The sequence below is a fragment of the Ammodytes marinus genome, assembly GCF_949987685.1.
Source record: "Ammodytes marinus genome assembly, chromosome: 8".
Classification (NCBI taxonomy): domain Eukaryota; kingdom Metazoa; phylum Chordata; class Actinopteri; order Uranoscopiformes; family Ammodytidae; genus Ammodytes; species Ammodytes marinus.
The window spans coordinates 451,630-473,804 of NC_137212.1; the positions used below are offsets into that span (position 1 = coordinate 451,630).

General features: G+C 42.0%; 2 protein-coding genes across 7 annotated transcripts in view; one reads left to right on the forward strand and one right to left on the reverse strand.

Moving 5' to 3' along the window:
• LOC307253895 (NACHT, LRR and PYD domains-containing protein 14-like) overlaps window positions 1-10,616 on the reverse strand; it is a gene marked incomplete at both ends in the record, with an annotated part of 46,931 nt that extends 36,315 nt beyond the window's left edge. Inside the window, 6 exons of the mRNA XM_080032118.1 lie at window positions 3,880-4,053; window positions 4,408-4,587; window positions 6,740-6,913; window positions 7,786-7,959; window positions 8,591-8,764; window positions 9,085-10,616. Coding sequence (XP_079888244.1) covers window positions 3,880-4,053; window positions 4,408-4,587; window positions 6,740-6,913; window positions 7,786-7,959; window positions 8,591-8,764; window positions 9,085-10,616 — 2,408 coding nt within the window. The remainder of the gene's footprint in view (window positions 1-3,879; window positions 4,054-4,407; window positions 4,588-6,739; window positions 6,914-7,785; window positions 7,960-8,590; window positions 8,765-9,084) is intronic.
• Window positions 1-22,175, forward strand: part of LOC307254853 (NACHT, LRR and PYD domains-containing protein 12-like) — a 365,889-nt gene that overhangs the window by 237,036 nt on the left and 106,678 nt on the right. The window lies entirely within an intron of this gene.

Genomic DNA, 22,175 nt, shown 5'->3' on the forward strand with positions numbered 1-22,175 from the left:
CCATTGGTTCATTACTCACGTTTCTTTGGTTTCTCAGCTGTGAAAGACTTGCCAGTGACCCTGTAGGATGAACACAATCCTAAAGTCATGGATCAGGTTTAGAATAATTGTTAATTCTCAGAGTTAACCAGATTGAGTCCTGAGAAACCTGATCAAAAGCTTTTTATCATCAAATCTTCACGACAATGACTAACAACTTTATGTTTTGGGACTGAACTAGAGGAAATAATTAATCTTTAGTAAAGATCCAAACATCACTGGAAAATCAAACTAAGTGTTTAACTATACTGTAAAAACAGGTTATTTCTGTTCAAATTGATTGATAGTTTATATTTGCACTGATCCTACTTTGCACTACAACGTCTACACAAAGGTTTCCCTCAGGCTGAATATGTGTCTGATCTGATTCCCTGTAGAGGGCAGGGTTCGATATAACGCATAGCCCGATGGCCCGGGGCCAGTAAAATCATATGCAGGGCAAGTTGATTGGCCAGTCACTGTCCCGCCGGGCCAGTGACTGGCCAATCACAGTTCAGTATCTTTTTGTAGACTACATCATGGTTCATTGAAATGCGCGTTCAGAGTCGGGATGAAAGCAGTGTTTATTTAAGACTCAATATAATAAACCTAATATAAAATATATTTTTTAATGAAAGGCCAGTGGACAACCGATGCGTGGGCGTTTTGACAGGCGGAGCAACAAGCGGGTGCACTCTCGCTCCGTTGGCAGAGCTGCCTACCGTCCGCCTGCGAGTCGACAAATCAATCGACTTGCTTTGCCCCCTTTCTTTCTTCCCAAAGCAGAGGTTGAGGTGCAGAAAATGATAACTGCGCTTTTCCTTTATCTGCCGCCGTAATGTTACAGTATTTGCATCCAAGCCCCAATGGTAATACAAATGAGAGGCGTTATTTAAACGCTGAGAATGCGTCTCCGGTGATTGTGTCGGTTGTAGACAGAAACGAACGGAGGGACTCCGCTCACTGTACAGTTCCTATAGTCGCGCAGTTTGGCACTGTGTTTTCAGGCTCGAGACATTCATTCAATCAGATGAGAATGCGTCTCCGGTGATTGTGTCGGTTGTAGACAGAAACGAACGGAGGGACTCCGCTCACTGTACAGTTCCTATAGTCGCGCAGTTTGGCACTGTGTTTTCAGGCTCGAGACATTCATTCAATCAGATCGCGGAAGTCTTTCCCATTGAAATCGCTAACGGGGAGAATATCCCCGGTTATTATTTTAGCCACAAACCACAGTTCATCTGCGCGGCGGCTCACTCGCTGGCGAGATCTCACGGTGAAACGCTGCTGTGATCGGACGAAGGCATTGTGTGTTTCTAAGGTGATTTAACGTCATAGTCTTAGACGAGCGTTTAACGTATGCTGCATATTTTGCACTGCATTGTTTTTTATCAATAGTTTGAAAAAATGGTCCCACACCGGACTCTTATGTGAAGCTGACACTTCATGGAAAAGTGACACTCCTGCAGCGCGCTCACGACCAGACGTGAACTCACATACACGGTGAAATCTCCCATTAAAAAAACGGCATAATCCACTGATTTTCGGATTTCTATTCTATTTTTAAAGTCAACTTGAGCGCAAGTGGAAAACCGGTCATTCGGTCAACACATTCACATCCCTAATGCATATAGAGAAAGTAATAAAAACAGCCTACCACACCACAAAGAATGATCAGACCTTCATCTCTTATTTTTTTAATGTTTGAACATGACTTCTGCAGGTGAACTATTCATTAAACTGCCCAAATTCAAGAATAAAAACAACCATCAAACTACTGGACTTTAAAATACTGGCCGACTCTTTCAACATACTTTCAGTTGTAGGCTTCTAATTCAATATGTTTGCCTGGTTTTATATTATGTGTATGAGCAATATCAACATTTCATATAATTAACTAAAAGAAAAATAACCAAATCTAAAGGGAATATCTATACTGTTACAGTATAGATGGCGGGCCAGTAGGAAAAAAAAGTTATGTTGAACCCTGGAGGGGCTTCAGAACACTTGGCTGTGAGAACATCCTTGGTGTTCCTTGAGCAAATCCTACTGGTTGGTTGGGGCGCTCACACAGGAGGTAGAACTGAAGACTAGGGCCGACTGATATCGATTTTGGAGTGCCGATGCCGATTATTTTCAGAGAAAAATTACGATTACGATTAAATCGGCCGATTAAATAAAAAACAAATCCCCAAAATATAGGGGAGAACGGGGGAATCTGAGGCATCGGGTAATGTGAGCCACCCCCTATATCTAGGCAACGGAAAACATTTTTGGTCATGTGAGATATATGTTTTCAAGCCCCTCTCATTTCCTCATGGCCCTGGAAGAGAGGACCTCATGGTGCTGTGGTAAGCTTTCCCTGTAACCTTCAGGGCTGGAATGTAGAGTAGGCCTAGTTGTAGAGTATGACAGGCTGATGTTATAATCCAGTTGGGTCTTCTCCTGTGTTCTGAGTCCCAGGCTGCTCTCGCTGGTTCTGATTTTCCTATGCTTTGACCCCCAGACACAAGCTGGCTCTAAGGGTCCTGTGTTCTGACCCCCAGACTGTGTTCTAATCTAACTGGTTCTATCTTTCATTTGAATCTTATTAAAACCTTTTGAATTATAATATGTTGTATTTGATTTTGTTCAGAGTTACTTTCAAGTGTTTAGAAAATTTGCTTTGCTTAATTGACCAAACCCCATCATTCTTTTACTAGTCCGACATTAGTTCTGGAATGTGTGGCTAGCTTTCAGGATTCTAACTGTTACAATATGTGTTGTTATGGTAGTTTCAGAGTGGAAAAAGTAAGTGGATCAGTTTACCCCTAGCTGGTTCACTTTACCCCTTTGATTTTTCTGGTCTGTCTCAGTTTACCCCACAGCTGGGGTAAAGTGAGCCACATGACAACTTTTTTTAAAACAATCATATTTTCTCTGCTCTTTGTCTTGAAAAAATTCTGCTAATGCCCATTTCTAGGAAACATCCTGAATTAATGGGAAATGTGTAAATTTGAGTGATAAATCATTTTAGCTCGCTTAGAGGGGAGCAAATGTAAAAAGTGGCTCAGATTACCCCGTTCTCCCCTATGTTGAAAAAATTTAACCTTAAATATATATATATACCTTTTACTGTCGAAAATGTGTACAAGAAATTTTTCTTTATTGCAATACCCATTGTCTAAAACAAATAAAGTGTAACAAATATGTCTAAATTTAAACATTATGCATTTTATCTTACTGCACCCAACCCTCTGGAACTCCCTCCCCCCAAACATCAGCATCTCAGACAAATAAACTCATTCAAAAGTCAACTCAAAACTCACTTCTTTAAGGAAGCATAATGACACTTGACTCCACTTCAAGCCTTATTTTAAATTTTCCGTATTTTGTTTTATTTTTCTACATACTGTATATGATTCTCTATGTGTCTTTGAATGACCTCCAAAAAAGCGCCATATAAATTCTATCAATTATTATTATTATTATTATTATTATTATTATTATTATTATTATTAATAACAGTCAAGCGATGACCAATGCCTCTGCTATTGGTTGCAGGGGGAACTGTCAAGTGTAAATTAATCCAATGTATTACAACACACCTGCTGCTGTAAATAGGCTATAGCATGAATGCTATTCATTTAGGCTACCTCCATGGCAGCAATACATTTCACACATGATTGCTTGAAGAAAAATCGGCAAAAAAACGGCCGATGCCGATAATTACGAAATATGCGATAATCGGCCGATATAATCGAGCGGCCGATAAATCGGTCGGGCCCTACTGAAGACCTCTAATATGAGTAAGGCATTAGCCTCCCCGTGTTTAGTACAATACTGTTGAATCAGCTGAACTGACTCCAACCCTCTACTGACCTCAGAGTCTCCAGTCTATAGTCTGGACTCTCCACCAGATCAGACAGAGGCTTCACTGCTGAATCCTGCAGGTTGTTTCCCCACAGATCCAGCTCTCTGAGATGGGAGGGGTTGGACTTCAGAGTTGAGGCCAGAGAAGCACAGCTGATCTCTGACAAACTGCAGCACATCAATCTGAATAAAGAATAAATTATGTAAACATTACATTATGAGGGCAGAGGGCAGAAGAGAGTTGTGTTTAGGTTCTAACTAGAATGTCCTAGCAGAGAGGCTATTCGATGAAATACAGCAATACCAGAGTGAGAAATAAAAAGGGAATTTTGGACACTACACCATGAAAACAGTTTCTAGTCACAAAATTAAAATCTGAACCCGAAAAATAAACTGCAGTCACACAATCTGAATGAAAAGACAAAAGTGCGAAAAGACAGAAACAAATGGAGACACATTGTATCGGCCTTATTTCCCACGGGGGAAGAAGAGGCATAAGTAACTAAGTAACAATAGTAACTGAGTCAGTGAACTGACCTCAGAGTCTCCAGTCTACAGTGTGTACTCTCCAGAAAACAACACAGCAGCTTCACTGTTGAATCCTGCAGCTTGTTGTAGCTCAGATCCAGCTCTCTGAGATGGGAGGGGTTGGACTTCAGAACCGAGGCCAGAGAAGGAGAAGCACAGCTGACCCCTGACAAACTGCAGTGACTCAATCTGAATAAAGAATAAATGAAGAGGAAAATTAAATTATTATCCAATCAGATGTTTTTAGGCCTAAAATGTTTAGCTGAACATTGTTTTTTTTAAGATAACAAATGTCTTTTGTGACTGCACACTAAATATAAAAGAGCAATAAAATACTAGAAAATCCCGCGGAGATTTTGAAAGTACGGGCAGCCCTGCGCAGGCCGCCAATCCCCGCGTCGGTGGCGCCCCGCCCGTCGGCCGGGCCAGAACGCTTCTACGAACCGCCGCCGCGGGCTTTCCGAACTCCAGTCCCGAGTTGTGGCCGTCCCCTGATGCTGTGTATACAATTTGGTGATGATAGGTTGGAAATCCACAGAGTGAATGTGACTTCACTGTATTTCAGGTCATGTAAGTTACGAAAGAAAGAAAATAATGGCTGACCCCTATGGTCCAAGAGGCTTTATTGTAGAGCACCATGAGCTGTACATGTGTAAGAAATGTCAAGTCAATCAGAGTCAGGGGGCGAGGGGCGTGGCCTGTCAAACATTGCATTTTTGAATGATGGTTTTCGCATTTGTGGGGGCCCCTATGGGTTAATCTCGACAAGCTTAGAGGGCCATGCTACCACATGTCTTCTGCACATATCCTGCAAGTTTCATGATGATAGGACCTATGGTCAATTAGTTAAGGCCAATTTGTTATTAAGCCCTGCCCCTGCATAAACGTTTTAGTCAATGGCGGCCATGTTTTCCAAGCTATCCTACTAATATTTTTCGGAGACGTGCGTCATAGTCCCCCGGGGCTTCGTGAGACATTTGATGTTGATAAAGTAAAACTTGACAAAGTTGTGGATAAAACCTTGTTTTTCAGTTTATGCTAATTAGCCGAAAATATTTCCAGGTTGACTTTTATGATCCAAGAGGCTTTTTTGTAGAGCACCCTAAAATACACCTGTGGGAGAAATTTCAAGTCAATCGGACTTACGGTGTGCGGGGCGTGGCCTCTCAAACTTTCTTCAGTCGTTGCTTAATAACAGCGCCCCCCTAGCGGAAATTCAAAAAACTGTCCGAGAGGCTATATTGTAGAGCACCATGAGCTGTACAAGTGTAATACAGGTCAATCAGAGTCATGGGGCATTTGTGGCGCCCCCTATGGGTTAATCTCGATAAGCTTTGAGGGACATGCTACCACATGTCTTCTGCACATACCCAGCAAGTTTGATGATGACAGGACCTATGGTTAAGGAGTTATGGCCAATTTGTTAATAAGCCCCGCCCCTGCGTAAACATTTTGGGCAATGGCGGCAAAAAAAAAAATCATGGCCGACCCCTATGGTCCGAGAGGCTATATTGTAGAGCACCATGAGCTGTACAAGTGTAAGAAATTTCAAGTCAATCAGAGTCAGGGGGCATTTGTGGCGCCCCCTATGGGTTAATCTCGATAAGCTTCCAGGGACATGCTACCACATGACTTCTGCACATACCCAGCAAGTTTGATGATGATAGGACCTATGGTTAAGGAGTTATGGCCAATTTGTTGATAGGCCCCGCCCCTGCGTAAACTTTTTGGTCAATGGCAGCCATGTTTTTCAAGTGGTCCTACTAATCTTTTACGGGTATGTTTATTGTAGTCCCCCGGGGCTTCACGAGAAATTTGGTGTTGATACAGTCAAATTTCAGAAAGTTGTGGATGACACCCTGTTTTTCAGTTTATGCTAATTAGCGGGAAATATAACCTGAAGGACTTTTATGGTCCCAGAGGCTTTTTTGTAGAGCAACCTAACATACACCTGTGTGAGAAATTTCAAGTCAATCGGACTTACGGTGTGCGGGGCGTGGACTCTCAAAGTTTGTTCAGTCGGGGCTTAATAACAGCGCCCCCTAGCGGAAAAAAAAAAAATGTGTACTTAATATGATCTACAATAGTAACGATAAATGGACAGTCAGCGTATCCCCAAGGTTTTCCTTGAGATGGACACCAACTGGAAAGAGAATGCGTGGAAGGCCAAAAACCACATGGAGTAGAACAATTACAGCTGAAATGAACCTTACCTGGGGCGAGGCACAACATGTTGAGAAAGACAAAAAACAAATGGAAACACACTGTATCGGCCTTATTTCCAAGGGGGAAGAAGAGGCATAAGTAAGTAAGTAACAATAGTAACAGTCATTGCACTGACCGCAGAGTCTCCAGTTTACAGAGTGGACTCTCCAGAAAACCACACAGCAGCTTCACTCCTGAATCCTGCAGCTCGTTGTAGCTCAGCTCCAGCTCTCTGAGATGGGAGGGGTTGGACCTCAGAGTTGAGGCCAGAGAAGCACAGCTGATCTCTGACAAACTGCAGCCCCACAATCTGAATAAAGAATAAATCATGTAAATTTAGAGTATGGTTATGCCGATGGGCAATGGAATCATCTATCGGGGATTGATTATACGATCAGCAATATTTTCGCTTTAGTCGATGCCACTGAGAGCTTTTTTCTTGTTTTTGCTGATGCTGTCGGAGTGACTATTTTCGGGCATCGGGCGATCACACTAGCTCACAAAAGGATGATGTGGCTATGGGCAACAATGCCCAACCCTAGAGACATTGTTTGTGTGTGTGTGTGTGTGTGTGTGTGTGTGTGTGTGTGTGTGTGTGTGTGTGTGTACAAAAGGCTCTGCTGATCACGTGCAGCGCAGCCTGTCTGCATGCAGCGTCCCCCCGTTGCTAAGCAACCGTTTGGACTCGCGCTCCGTTTATGTGAAGTTCCGAGCCGTTTGTCAGTTCATGTGTGTCTCGACAAAGTTTTATGTGTGGCGGCCCGTGTGCGTCGCTGAGAGAAAACCACACACACACCCCCACGCCCACACAAACACCAACACACCGTATGCCAATGTAATGTCAACAGAAGATAATTAAAGTCACTAAACTGGACCACTGCTTCATGTGTCTTATGGGGTTCTAACCAACGCCACCTATACAACACAAGTTGAGACAGAAGCTTCACTGCTGAATCCTGCATCTCATTGAAGCTCAGATCCAGTGGACATTTACTACATGCTTTTTTTGATAAACATAAGTCTTTTGTGACTGCAGACTACATTTAGAATAGCAATAAAATATAATAAAAAAGGGAATTAACTACTTCATGGATAAAATTATTGTTTGTTTATAAGTTAGGTGGATTGTTAATTAAATTTCATATATAAGATCTATATTAGTAACAGAGTCAGTGAACTGACCTCAGAGTCTCCAGTCTACAGTGTGGACTCTCCAGAAAACCGCACAGCAGCTTCACTGCTGAATCCTGCAGCTTGTTGTTACCCAGATCCAGCTCTCTGAGATGGGAGGGGTTGGACTTCAGAGCTGAGGCCAGAGAATCACAGCTGATCTCTGACAAACTGCAGGACCTCAATCTGAATAAAGAATAAATTATGTAAATAAATTAATGACATTCTGCAGATATCAGTCAGCTCTTAGAGGAGAAATACAACATTTATCCTTTAACACCTGCATTTGGAAATATGCTTTGATCTCTATCTTCCTGTGTGTGTGTGTGTGTGTGTGTGTGTGTGTGTGTGTGTGTGTGTGTGTGTGTGTGTGTGTGTGTGTGTGCATTCTGAAGGATCATTATCATTATCAATGATCAGACTGTTTGCTCATAGAGAAATTAATTTAAACCAAATAAATATGTTTCCTTCATCTAGTAAACATTTCAGTGTAAACTAAAATATACAGTAAGTTGGTGGATCTTGAGTATAAAAATTTGACCAATGACGTATCCTTTTATAAACAATCTGGACGAAAGCAGCACTAGACTGGTTTAGAAACTTAAAAAAGGCACAGTCTATATTATACCGAAAGTTTTGTAAGACGGTTTCAATAGAGTAAATTAATGAGCTTTTGCGAACAGCATTAACCAACTGATATTAATTAATTATTCATCATCTCCACGGACTGATGGACCACGACGTGAGTCTCTGAAAACTGAAACTGAAAAAGTTGAATAAAAATCAAAACACTACATGAGCTTGTCAGTGAGCTGACCTCAGTCTCTCCAGTCTGCAGTTTGGACTCTTCAGACCGGCACAGAGAAGGTTCACTGCTGAATCCTGCAGTTCATTCCAGGTCAGGTCCAGCTCTATCAGATGGGAGGGGTCGGACTTCAGAGCTGAGGCCACGTCTTCATAGTGAGTCTCTGAGAGTCTACAGCAAGAAAATCTGTAATGACACATTTATTACAAAAGGGTATTATGAAAAAGGGCAAATGTTGAGGGAACAGTTTGATATTTCCTGATTTGAGTCAGACGTGCAACTAATTTTTACACCAGTTTTTTTCCTGTGCACATATAGTACTGAAAGGTAGCAGATTGTGAGTAGATATTCACTGATTTTGACAAAAAGTGATTTGTCAACAAACATTGCCCCATCACACAAAGATAGATTAACAGAATAAAAAAATTTCATATAACAATTAAATAAATATCTTATAATTAAACTACTATCTAACCAGATATAATGTTAATCACATCTGGACTTACAGAGCCTTTCTGCAGTTCCTCACAGCTGGAATCAGTCTCAGTCGTCCCTGGAATGATGTGTTGTACTTCTCCAGGTCCAACTCATCCAGAACCTCCTCTGACATCTGCAGCATGTAGGCCAGAGCAGAGCAGTGGATCTCAGAGAGTTCCTCCTTAGATCTGTTCTCTGACTTCAGGAACTCTTGGATGTCCTGATGAACTGAGAGGTCGTTCATCTCCGTCAGACAGTGGAAGATGTTGATTCTTCTGTCAGGAGAGATCTCATCAGTGTTCATCTCCTTCAGGTTGTTGATGGCTCTCTGGATGATATCGGGACTGTTTCCTGTTTGACCCAGCAGGCCTCCTAAGAGTCTCCGGTTGGACTCCAAAGAGAGGCCATGAAGGAAGCGAACAAACAGGTCCAGGTGGCCATTTTTACTTTCAAAAGATTTCTCCGTGGTGCTCTTCAGGAAGACATCCAAGGATGAATTTATATATTGTTTCCCCAGGAAACCCTTCAGTACCTCTGTGTTGTTGTTGTTGTAACAGTGGTACATGTAGACTGCAGCCAGAAACTCCTGAATGCTCAGATGAACAAAGCTGTAGACTGTTTTCTGGAAGATCACTCTTTCTCTTTTGAAGTACACCGATGCCTCTGTGGCATCCAGCCCACACTGCTCCAGGTCTTCTTGGTAGAACATGATGTTTCTTTTCTGCAGCTGTTCAAACGCCAGCCTCCCCAGCTTCAGAAGAACTTCCCTGTCAGCCTCCATCAGCTCCTGTGGACTCGTCTCATGTCCCTCTTCATACTTCTGCTTCTTCCTCTTTGTCTGAACCAACACAAAGTGTGAGTACAGGCCAGTCAGGGTCTTGGGCAGCTCTCCTGTCTGATCTGTAGTCAACATGTGCTCCAGAACTGTAGCAGTGATCCAGCAGAAGACTGGGATTAGACACATGATGTGGAGGCTCCTGGTTGTCTTGATGTGTGAGATGATGCTGCTGGACAGCTCTTCATCACTGACTTTCCTCTTGAAGTAGTCCTCCTTCTGTGGGTCAGTGAAGCCTCGTACTTCTGTCACCCTGTCAACACATGTAGGAGGGATCTGATTGGCTGCTGCAGGTCGGGAAGTTATCCAGATGAGAGCCGAGGGAAGCAGATTCCCCTGGATGAGGTTTGTCAGCAGCACGTTGACTGATGACTTCTTTGTGACATCAGACACAACCTCATTGTTGTGGAAATCCAGTGTAAGTCTGCTTTCATCCAGGCCGTCAAAGATGAACAAAACTTTACAGACAGCGAGCTTCTCTGCTGTGACCTTCTGTAATGTTGGATGGAAAACATGGAGCAGCTTGAGAAGACTGTACTGCTCATCTCTGATCAAGTTCAGCTCCCTGAATGAAAGCAGAATCAGCAGACTGACGTCTTGGTTTTCTGAGCCCTCTGCCCAGTCCAGAGTGAACTTCTGCACTGAGAAGGTTTTTCCAATTCCAGTGACACCATTCGTCAGGACGACTCTGATGTGTCGGATGTGTCCCAATCGTCTGAGGTGTCTATTAAAACATGTTTCCCTTAGGTCAGGTTGTTCAGGTAAGGCCTTAAAGATGTCGTTGACCTTGATTGGAGGATCAAGGATGTTCTTGAAGGAAGCAGCCTCAAGCTGCCTCACCTCATGTTGGGTATTAATCTCAGTTCCTTCAGTCACACGTTCATATCTCTTCCTCAGACTGATCTTATGTTCATCTAAAACCTCCTGCAGACCACTATACTCTGAAAGAAAATAAAAATGGTGGAGTTATGATTTGAAGATCTGGTGAATATTTTCATGCCAACATTAAATCAAGTAAAAAATAAAGGAAGTTTCAAATGTTGATTTATGAAATTCATATTCTATATTGTACAGCACAAATAACAAGAATAATCCTGTTTTCAGACACGATTACATCAGCTGACAGATCTCCAGTCTTACTTTGTATTTTGCTGTTCTGGTCTGAGATGATGCACTGTCTGCAGCACCATTGTCCACTGCTGGTAGAGACTGGATCCTTCAGGACGTCATGACACAAACAGCAGGACAGCTCCTCCACAGAAACGTCACTCATTTTCCTCTTCCTGTGAAAATATTAGTTTATTAATTAATTAACTGATTTAGTTAAAATATGTCCAAATGTGTCCAGAGATGGCTGCAGAGATCATTAAGGATTTTCGTTTTTCTGTATTTTCCTATTTGCCTTTAACTTAACTTAACTTAACAGCTGGTAGAAATGTATCTGCTTATGTAATGAGGAACTGGATCAACATGATATAATGCAGAATGTCTTGTCTTCTCTTGGGATTTTGACGTGGTGGCCGGACACAACAAAACGTTACCAGCTGAATGAGTTAGTATCAGTTCACTTACTTTATGCCTGAGGGTCCAGGTTCATTACTGAAGGTTGGAGGATCACCTATAGACGAGTCACTCTTCATAGGCAGATAGCCGGAGGATCCAGACTCTGCTCCGTCCTCCTCTTCCTCCATATTAACACTCATCAGTCAGTCTGAGGGTGAAACAGTTAAAACTGACTGAGCTCAGAAAAGAAAGAAGACAAACAGGTTTGTTCATGACTCACATGCAAGACTGAGAGAACAAGTAGAAACAAACTCTCTAGCACACACACACGCAACACACTCGCATACACAGTACACACTAGGGCTGGCCCGAATGCCATTTTTCAGGCTTCGAATATTCGTTGGTTTTTCCGAGCGAATATTCGAATATTCGTTCCAGAAAAACACACCATCAAAAACAACATAAATTTTTTTTTTTTTTTTTTTTTTTTAAACGTTAATAATCCCTATATACTCTCTGGAACCGATTTTGACAGTATCTGCATATTTTGTTGAAGATTTACGCGCTCGGAGGTGAAGTAATGGATGCGCTATGACACTTAGTGATGTAATATCCTCCTAAATGAGCAATACTGCTACTACTACTACTACAATATTACTAACTTTTATATCAAAATATAAAATTATTTGATGACATTATATTGCAGTACTAGCTTCTTGCAAAAAAAAAAAAAAAAAAAAAAAAAACGAAGCTCCGAATACTAATTTAAGCTCCGAATACTAATTTTCCGAACGAGTATTCGAATATTCGAATAATTCGGGCCAGCCCTAGTACACACACAACACACTCGCATACATAGCACACACACACACACACACACAACACACTCGCATACACAGTACACACACACACACACACACACACACACACACACACACACACACACACACACACACACATTACACAGTACACTAAAACCAGCCAGCTCCCCCTTGTTGGTTCTTTAATACTGCGCTTGTTTTCGTGGATCAGGCTTAATGTGTTTTATTCAGACAATCATCTACAGTTCTCGGGGAGAAAACTCACTCAGTGACAGTGACAGTAAAATAATTACTAGAAATCCCGCGGAGATTTTGAAAGTACGGGCCGCCCGTGTAAAACGGGGAAGAAAAAAAATCACGGCCGACCCCGTGGTCCGAGAGGCTTTACAGTAGAGCACCACGAGCTGTACACGTCTGACAGATGATAAGTCGATCGGAGTCAGGGGGAAAGGGGCGTGGCCTGTCAAACATTGCATTGGTGAATTGTGTTCTTCGCATTTGTGGCGCCCCCTATGGGTTAACCTCGACAAGCTTAGAGGGACACTCTACCACATGTCTTCTGCACATATCCTGCAAGTTTCATGATGATAGGACCTATGGTCAATGAGTGATGGCCAATGTGTTATTAAGCCCCGCCCCTGCATAAACATTTTAGTCAATGGCGGCCATGTTTTCCAAGCTATCCTACTAATATTTTTCGGAGACGTGCGGCATAGTCCCCCGGGGCTTTGTGAGACATTTGGTGTCGATAGAGTAAAACGTGAAAAAGTTATGGATAAAACCCTCTTTTTCAGTTTATGCTAATTAGCCGAAAATATTTCCAGGTTGACTTTTATGGTCCCAGAGGCTTTTTTGTAGAGCACCCTAACATACACCTGTGTGAGAAATTTCAAGTCAATCGGACTTACGGTGTGCGGGGCGTGGCCTCTCAAACTTTCTTCAGTCGGGGTTTAATTACAGCGCCCCCTAGCGGAAATTTAAAAAAAATTCCCCTATTGTCCGAGAGGCTATATTGTAGAGCACCATGAGCTGTACATGTGTAGGAAATTGCAAGTGAATCAGAGTCAGGGGGCATTTGTGGCGCCCCCTATGGGTTAATCACGATAAGCTTCGAGGGACATGCTACCACATGTCTTCTGCACATACCCAGCAAGTTTGATGATGATAGGACCTATGGTTAAGGAGTTATGGCCAACGTGTTATTAAGCCCCGCCCCTGCGTAAACTTTTTGGTCAATGGCGGCCATGTTTTTCAAGTTGTCCTACTAATGTTTTACGGGTATGTTTATTGTAGTCCCCCGGGGCTTCACGAGAAATTTGGTGTTGATACAGTCAAATTGCAGAAAGTTGTGGATAACACGCTGTTTTTCACTTTATGCTAATTAGCGGGAAATATTCCCTGAAGAATTTTTATGGTCCCAGAGGCTTTTTTGTAGAGCACCCTAACATACACCTGTGTGAGAAATTTCAAGTCAATCGGAGTTACGGCGTGGCCTCTCAAAGTTCTTTCAGTCGGGACTTCATAACAGCGCCCCCTAGCGGAAATTCAAAAAACTGTATAATAGCACACGATTCGGGGAAGGGACGGACATTCTGTGAAATTTTGGCATGTCTACGTGCAACGGTGTGGGAGGAGAAGCAGCTCAAACTTTTGAGGAAGAATAAGAAGTAAGAAGTAAGAATAAGTATGGTGGAGAGTAATAATTACGGGCCCTAAATACATTGAGGGCCCGTACTTAAAAATGTTTTCACACTCACCCTGCCTCGGCCTCAGTTTCCTTCCATCTGCTCCGTCAACTGAATGGAGTCTGAACAGACTGAATACTTTCACTTTCAAGGTTCCCTCCCTGTTCTCATGTAAAGGGTGGTTCCACCCCTCTGCATTTACTGGAAGTCATGTGTTTAACTACGTGTGTGTGTGTGTGTGTGAGTGTGTGTGTGTGTGTCAGCATAGCCACGTCTGCTTTTTATGAGCAACTTTGGACCTGTTTTTTGTAAAGTTGCTTACAGATATTGGTTTGTTGCGGGTCAGTTGTTGGTGATTGTTTCTAAACTGCAGTCCCTTATTTGGGCTTTCTGTTCATGCATAAAATAAAGTTTAAATGCGCTCTATCCAAGCAACTGGTTTTGATATGAGAGACAATATTTTGAAAATAAACGTTTCTGTATTATTTGGTCTTGTCATTATGAGTGATATAATTCTGCTGTGTGAGCATATCATATACCAGTTGGTTTCTGTTCAACTTAAGAATTAAATTAAAAAGAGAAATGTTGCAAGTTGAAGTATTTTTGGAATGGTTGAAATACAAAATAAATCTAATTACATTTACTGATCACCTCTGTTTTTTGAAGAAATGGTCAGACAGGGATATAAGGTTTTTTTGTACAGGCCTGTTTGCTTGTCTGGCAACACTTGTGTGACAGTGTGTGTCTGTCTGTGTGTGTGTGTGTGTGTGTGTGTGTGTGTGTGTGTGTGTATGTGTGTGTGTGTCTGTCTGTCTTTCATTGTGTGTGTGTGTGTGTGTGTGTGTGTGTGTGTGTGTGTGTGTGTGTGTGTGTGTGTGTGTGTGTGTGTGTGTGTGTGTGTGTGTGTGTGTGTGTGTGTGTGTGTGTGTGTGCATCTGTGTCCCTGTGTAGAGCCCACACAGATCAGCTGTTTAACATGATGTTTATCTTCAACAGGTTGAATTAAAGTGAGGTTCGGTCAAAATGTCGGAACATCGTCTCATCTTTATGTTTAAATTATATGAATAAATATATTATGTTTCAAACTAAAAAGCTTCACCCATCACAGTCCAGCTACCATCCTTGAATCCGCTGTTGACCCCGTAAAGTGTCTCAGATCCCATAACACAGAACAGTTAGTGGAAGCAGCTACAATCTAAATATTCAGTTATCTTAGTGAGAGGAGTTAGCTTTCTAACAGCTAACGTAGCTGATAGATAACTAAACCTAGGCTTTCTCTAAAATCAGGTTCTTGCATTAGCACATAATGAACTGAACTTGTTAAGTGCACTACCAAAGGGTAAGAACACATATCTGGCACGCACTCATCAGAAATCACAATCGTCAGCTAGCAAGTTGCGACCGTGATCACCAACATTTGACAAGCTATTGTAACACGCTAAAAATATATCTGCTGGTTAGCTCATGACTTCAGCTAAAGATAAAGGCAGCCTATATGATATATTTAATCTCAGTTCATTTTCCTTCAACAGGAATTTTGTATTACAATGAATGTTCTTTCACAGCATCCAAGCTAAACATCTGCGAACACAGCTGTCCTATTATAAACAAAAACAGTATAGGTGCAGTGGCAGTGAAAAACACACGTGTATATAATTGTACTTACATTTGCACAGAGCGCCGATATTTACCATATTGACCCGACCGCCATTTCACTAGTTCAATTCCTCTTCTGCTGCGAAAGCGAGATCGTGACCGTTCAGAGCGAGAAATGTCTTTCAGCGCTAAACGTTATCACGCTTTGAGCTTCACCGTCCGGGCCTTTCCAGAGCCCTGTAGTCTAACAAACTTTCATAGTGAACTTATTCACTTAAAATAGCAAGTGCAAACACATACATAGGACAGCTAACCGGATGATTAGCTGGCGACGATTTAAATTCAGTCGTTAAAGAGCGAGCTAACAGGACCTTAAACTAGCTTAATAAAAACCGTTACCTCTCGTTCGAGTGCTTACATTGCTCCATATTCTAAAGTACTGTCATTGTGAACTTATTCACTAACAGTAGCGTGTGTATGTACGTACATTTGGGAGCCGTTAAATGTCGGAGCCAACGGGAAATTAAACTAGCGAAACAAAGACTATTTACAGCCGTTAAATTTGTCTGTCTGTCTGTCAGTTTATCAGAGAGAAACTTACCTGAACTTTCCGGTGATACATCCCCTCCTCCTCACGGCAGCCTCTGTTCCCCCTCTTCAGTAAAAGCTTAAAGGGTAACTGCACCCCCTGTTTGAGCTACTGCACGATTTTGAAAAATGCTTTCAGACCATGGATTCTGAATTCCGTTTGAGAACCATTGTTTTAAAACATTCCGACATCAGCCGGCCGACTTTCAGGAGGGAGGGGGCGCGCGGTGTCTGTGAAGGAGGGGGCTAGCTGCTAGTAGCTGTCACTCAGGAAGATCTGAATGACATGACTTCATTGAAATATTGAGTGACACAAAGTCTAACGGCACTATCGCTACACAGTGAGCTCATATGCCACACAGATGGGTCGTCTGAGGTGGAGGACTTTCTTATTCTAAATTGTTGGCGGGTGTTTCTATCGTAGTGTTAGGAGACCGAGTAGCGCAAGTGAACGAGCGGCAGTCTGTGTGTGTGTCTGTGTGTGAGCGAGGAGAGCGAGCGAGCGAGCGGTAGCGTGTGTCAATCAAGTGAAGTAATGAACAAGTCCGGGTCCGTGTGTGTGTGTGTGTGTGTTATACAGTGTGAGATAATGCAGACACACTGCCGATAGAAGTGAAGTGTTAACCCCCAAAATAACATCCTTGGAGGGATGGTATAACAGTAGTAGCTCATGGATCAGCCATGGACCTATGAAGAGCGTGACCGGCTTTGCGGCGACGTGATGACGTACTACTGTACCAAAAGTACAGTAGTACGTCATTTTTCGAACCCGATGGAAAAAAGTTTTTTTCAAATCTTAGTAAAGTTCTAAAATGATTTACAATACAAAACATTTCTTAAATTGCCGATATTTAACATATTGCAATTTTTTTCAATGTTAACACCAGCATATATGTGTTCCTTAACAACATAGTGATTTAATTCAGCTTCTATCTAAAAAAACAAGTAAAAGGGTGCAGTTACACTTTAATGTCCATAGCTACATGTAGCCTATATGTTCAGGTCGCTTTCGCTGCCGATTCATCCAACTTCATCTTTCTAGCTGCTACATAAACAGCGTGAGCCGCCGGCTGCGCACAGTGCGCATGCGCAGTGAGAGGTGAAAAAAGTTACAGACTATTGGACCAGTCACACTTTGAAATAGTTTTTAAAGTTTTAAAAACCAAATTTAAGCGACTCTCAATATTTAGTTTTTTGAGGAGGACAGAGGACAGGGGCCAGAGGAAGAAAGTGTGTGTGTGTGTGTGTGTGTGTGTGTGTGTGTGTGTGTGTGTGTGTGTGTGTGTGTGTGTGTGTGTGTGTGTGTGTGTGTGTGTGTGTGTGTGTAGAGGCTATATATTCTGGAGGATTATGCAAAATCTTTCTGTGTGACGGTGTGAGACTGAGCTGGCGTGCCATCTCCTCCTCCCTCTCTCTCTATCTCACACACACACACACACTCTTTCTGTATCTCTCTCTCTCTCTCTCTCACACACACACACACACACACACACACACACTCTTTCTGTCTCTCCCACACACACACACACACACACACACACACACACACACACACACACACACACACACACTCTTTCTGTCTCTCTCACACACACACACACACACACACACACACAACAATACTTTCCCACAATCCGCCTTTATTCAGACATAAGAAGACGCGGATATGAACTAAAGCAAAGTCAACGTATAAACTTCCTCCAGTGTGTGGAGCCTCAACGCTTCACTTCTCTTCTTCTCTTATTACTACAGTTTGGATAGTTTCAACATCTTTTTCTACCTTTTTAACACTTAAACCTGCAGTGTGTAGAATTGTGGGTCTTATTTCCTAGCAGATTTTGTAGAAAGTAATTATAATATCCATAAGTACGTTTAATTTAGTGCATAATAGCTGAAACCCCCTTTTATTTTGGACCAAGGCCTAGTGCCGCCATCTTGAAAGTGTCATAGTTGGAATGTCATCAGGTGCATTGTTTAAAATTTAGAATTGTTCTTGTCCTTGAAGGCCACTGTAGCTTCTGTTATTATTCTAAAGGGGTGGGGTTACCCAGGGAGCGTTGCATTCTAGAACTTTGTAGAACTTTCTTGTTGATGTCATATTACACACTGCACCTTTAAAGATGGAGTCATCAATTCTGGAGAACGCGTGTTGTTAAAATCACTTTTTTGTCAAAATCCGTAAATATCTCCTCATGATCCACTACCTGTCTGTAGCTTACTGTGTGTGAGCTGGAATATGGTGAAAAATCTGGTGTTAATACACAGCGTAGGCTATAACTTGCATATTAGATACGGTGGCCTCTCTGTTTACATTCGCTAGGCTGTGTATTACTAACACTGGATTTGGACAGGTAGTGGATTGAGGAGATTTACTGAATTTGAAAAGTGTTCTCAAGAATCACTGACTGCACCTTAATAAAAACGTGGCGATTGGGAAAATGGTATAAGACTTAATATTGGACTAGACCATGTGTTCTTTGAGATATCTGTACATTCGGGGCGACTGTGGCTCAGGTGGTAGAGCGGGTCGGCCGATGATCAAAGGGTTGGAGGTTCGATCCCCGCCCTGCCACCTGTGTCATAGTTGTTGTGTCCTTGGGTAAGACACTTCACCCACCTTGCCTCGTGTGAATGTCGATAGTTAGCCTGCTGCTATCGGTGTATGAATGTGTGTGAATGGTAACGTGGGAAAGGAAAACAGGAGAAATAAAGAAGAAGAAGAAGAAGATTCATTCAATTCATCTTTATTTCGAACAAAAAATAAAAAAATAAAAACAATGTGAACAATAACTGCTTGCCTGTTAATTTGTCAGTATGATGTGTTTGCTTCCAAAAATAATCATTGAATCATTAAGGAATTATTATAATCCCAAAACCCCAATAAAAATATTGTTAAAAAAGTCAGATATTTAAAATTAAATCCGATTCTGGTTTTGATGTGTCATTCATTGGACTTCCTGTGATGTGTGTTTGCTGCCCCCTGCTGGTTCAAATCAATAGTTCATTTATATATATATTTTTAAAGATATTTTTTGGCATTTTTATGCTTTATTGATAGTGTAGAGACAGAGGTGCAATGGGGCAGCGAGGGGAGTGACATGCAGAGAACGAACAATCGAACCCGGGTCCGCTGCTGGCCGAGGCCCATGGGGGGGGGACGCCCTACTAACTGGGCTAAGGGCGCCCCCTTAATAGTTCATATCTTTAACTAGAAGAAAAGACCATGAGGTTGCTCCGGTGTCTAATGGTTTTCAGAGAAACATTCACATTAAAACACAAACTTCAGTGAAAGAACGAGTCTCGAGTCCTTTGATAAAAAGTGATTTAATGTTTTTTTTTCTCTTTGTGACACAAACAGTGTAAGGCTCAGAACCGGTCGCACTCTTGGATCAAAATATACACGTTTCATCGGATATAAAACCAACAATCAGCTCAGACACGTAACTGTGGTATAAAACACGTATGTACACACACCCCTCCTCCCTCCCGACACAGCTGTTTACTGACTCTCTGGTCCCACCACACACACACACCCTGCATTCCAAATCACATACTTGTTCTCTTTACTACACTACATACTAAAGTATAGAAGAGTTTTAGCGCCACAGGAGAGAAAGAAAATCAGATAAGGAAGATTTATTTTTTAATTATGTCGAGAAATGTCAAGAATAAAGACGAATACTCCAAAATGCTATTGGAGTTAGTGGGGCGTTTATGTATTTTCAGCATACTACAATTGACGTGCATGTATTGGGACATCCTAAATCTTTTTCTGGCGTACTAAATAGTAGGGAAGTATGGGGATTGGAACGCAGGGTGACTGTCTGTGGTGCATTCAAGGCACCTGGGAAAAAAGGACCAAACACGGACGACTTCATATTGTTGTTTTTTTTTGTCTATAAACTGAAACATTCACAAAAGAACTAAGTTCGATATAAGAAACGTATTATTTACACACAGAACAAGCATTTTCATTGGTCAGGCTCAACACATTTTTTGGAGCGGATTTGTATCTGATTATTTTTTGAATATTTTCATCTGGCCAAATTCACATCAAACATTCCACTTCCACATCAGACCAACAGCAAGCCTTCTAGTACATTTAGTTTAAATGTGCTTGTTGCTCCATGGAGGTATTGTGTGGAGGGGAACAGTCTGATATAAAGTGAGGTCAGGATTCTGTCTATGCTGGGGCTCCAACATGAGCATCCGTACCGTGCTGAAGCTCACCTCTTCCAACCGGGCCGGGGCCCAGGAAGCACTGTGAGAACACACTAGACAGGGCACGGTACGGTACGAATGCCTAGTGTGAGTGCGTCCTAAGTCCTTCCCATGTTTCTCCAATCCCTTAACTCTCTTCACATTGCGTTTGAGACTTTAAATAAGCAGCTGACGTGTAACAGACTGGTCCTCTAACACTTTCCTCTCTGTCTAGTTTCAGATTCTCCCAGGTTTCTTGAACGCATCGCGACCCTAAACAGCTCAGTTCAGGCGGACGTCCACGCTTCTGGAATGTCGACGTAATGTAATAATATTAAGACACAGACGAACCAAATGTTTCAGTACATTTCTAACGGTGGGGCGTTTTCATCTCAGTCACACTTTCACCAAAGGAATAGAGAATTAATACCTGATGTACAGATCGAAGGCACTCCACTTTACACCACGTTTTGCAATACAGACCGAAACGCGTGAAGCGGTCGAGAAAATAAATTCATTAACATTCGCAACAAGAAAACACAGACAGAGCCTCAAAACGTGCAGTCAGTGATTCTGGAGAACGGTTGTTGTCGAAGTCACTTTTCGTCTATATCAGTGAATATCTCCTCATGATCCACTACCTGTCTGTACTGTGTGTGAGCTGAAAAGAAATCCAGTGTTAATACACATCCTAGACTCTGTGAACTGGTTTATAAAGGGCCCACCGTAGCTAGCAACATGGCAGTTTACAGAGCCTAGGCTGTGTATTAACAATGGATTTTGAAAAAAATAAATGTTAACAGCGCACACAAACAGTACAGACAGGTAGCAGATCATGAGGAGATATTCACTGATTTAGATAAAAAGGGATTTTAAAAACAAAGCGTTCTCCAGAATCACTGACTACACCTTTAATCAGTTTCAACATGTTTTTGTTAATTTTTCTCTCCAAGTCTTTAGAAGCAGACCCTAGGGCAGGCTTTAGGACCCTGGGGCAGCCGGGGTTTAGGACCCTGGGGCAGCCGGGGTCGTTTGCATGTAGAAGGCTGTTTTTGGTTTCAGCTGTAGTGGATCACAAACTCATAAATAAAAACCGTTCGGAGAGAGAAACGCGACGCGACACAAACCCAAACAGAACAGAACGCCACGAGGAGAAATAAAACCACGACGTTGGTCTGCGGATTGTACAAAAGGCCAGAAGAAGAGCTCGCACAGGAGACAACCAAAAAAACAACAACAAAGAAGAAGAAGAATTCAGGAATGATTAAAATATTGCTACGATATTTGATTTGAATAAACGTGATTGCATACATGGAAATTAAGAACTCAAAAAGGAATAGAGAACGACAGAAAGAGAGAGAGAGAAAAATAGAGAATTGAATCTCTGACTACAGACCCAGAGAACCCTAATAAAACTAAACCACATGTTCACCACTACAATAACCAGCAGTACAAAACACTAACACAAAGACTGCAAAACAACACCAATAATAAAATACACGTACACTATGGGTACATCTGCAATACATCTCATCAACAGTAAACCGTTTAATTGTAAACCTGCTCTGTGCCAGTTTACAGAGGCAAGATGGGACATTTATTAGATTCTCCCTGCGTTCCAAATCACATACTCTTTCTTCTTACTACATACTAAAGTACAGAAGAGTTTTAGTCTTTTTACTACACTACATACTAAAGTACAGAAGAGTTTTAGGGCCACAGACAGGAGAGAAAAAAAAATCAGATAAGGAAGTTTTTTTTCATTATGTCGAGAAATGTCAAGAATAATGACGAGCACTGCAAAATGCTATTGGAGTTAGAGGGGCATTTATGTATTTTCAGCTTACTACAATTGACCTGCATGTATTGGGACATCCTAAATCTTTTTCTGG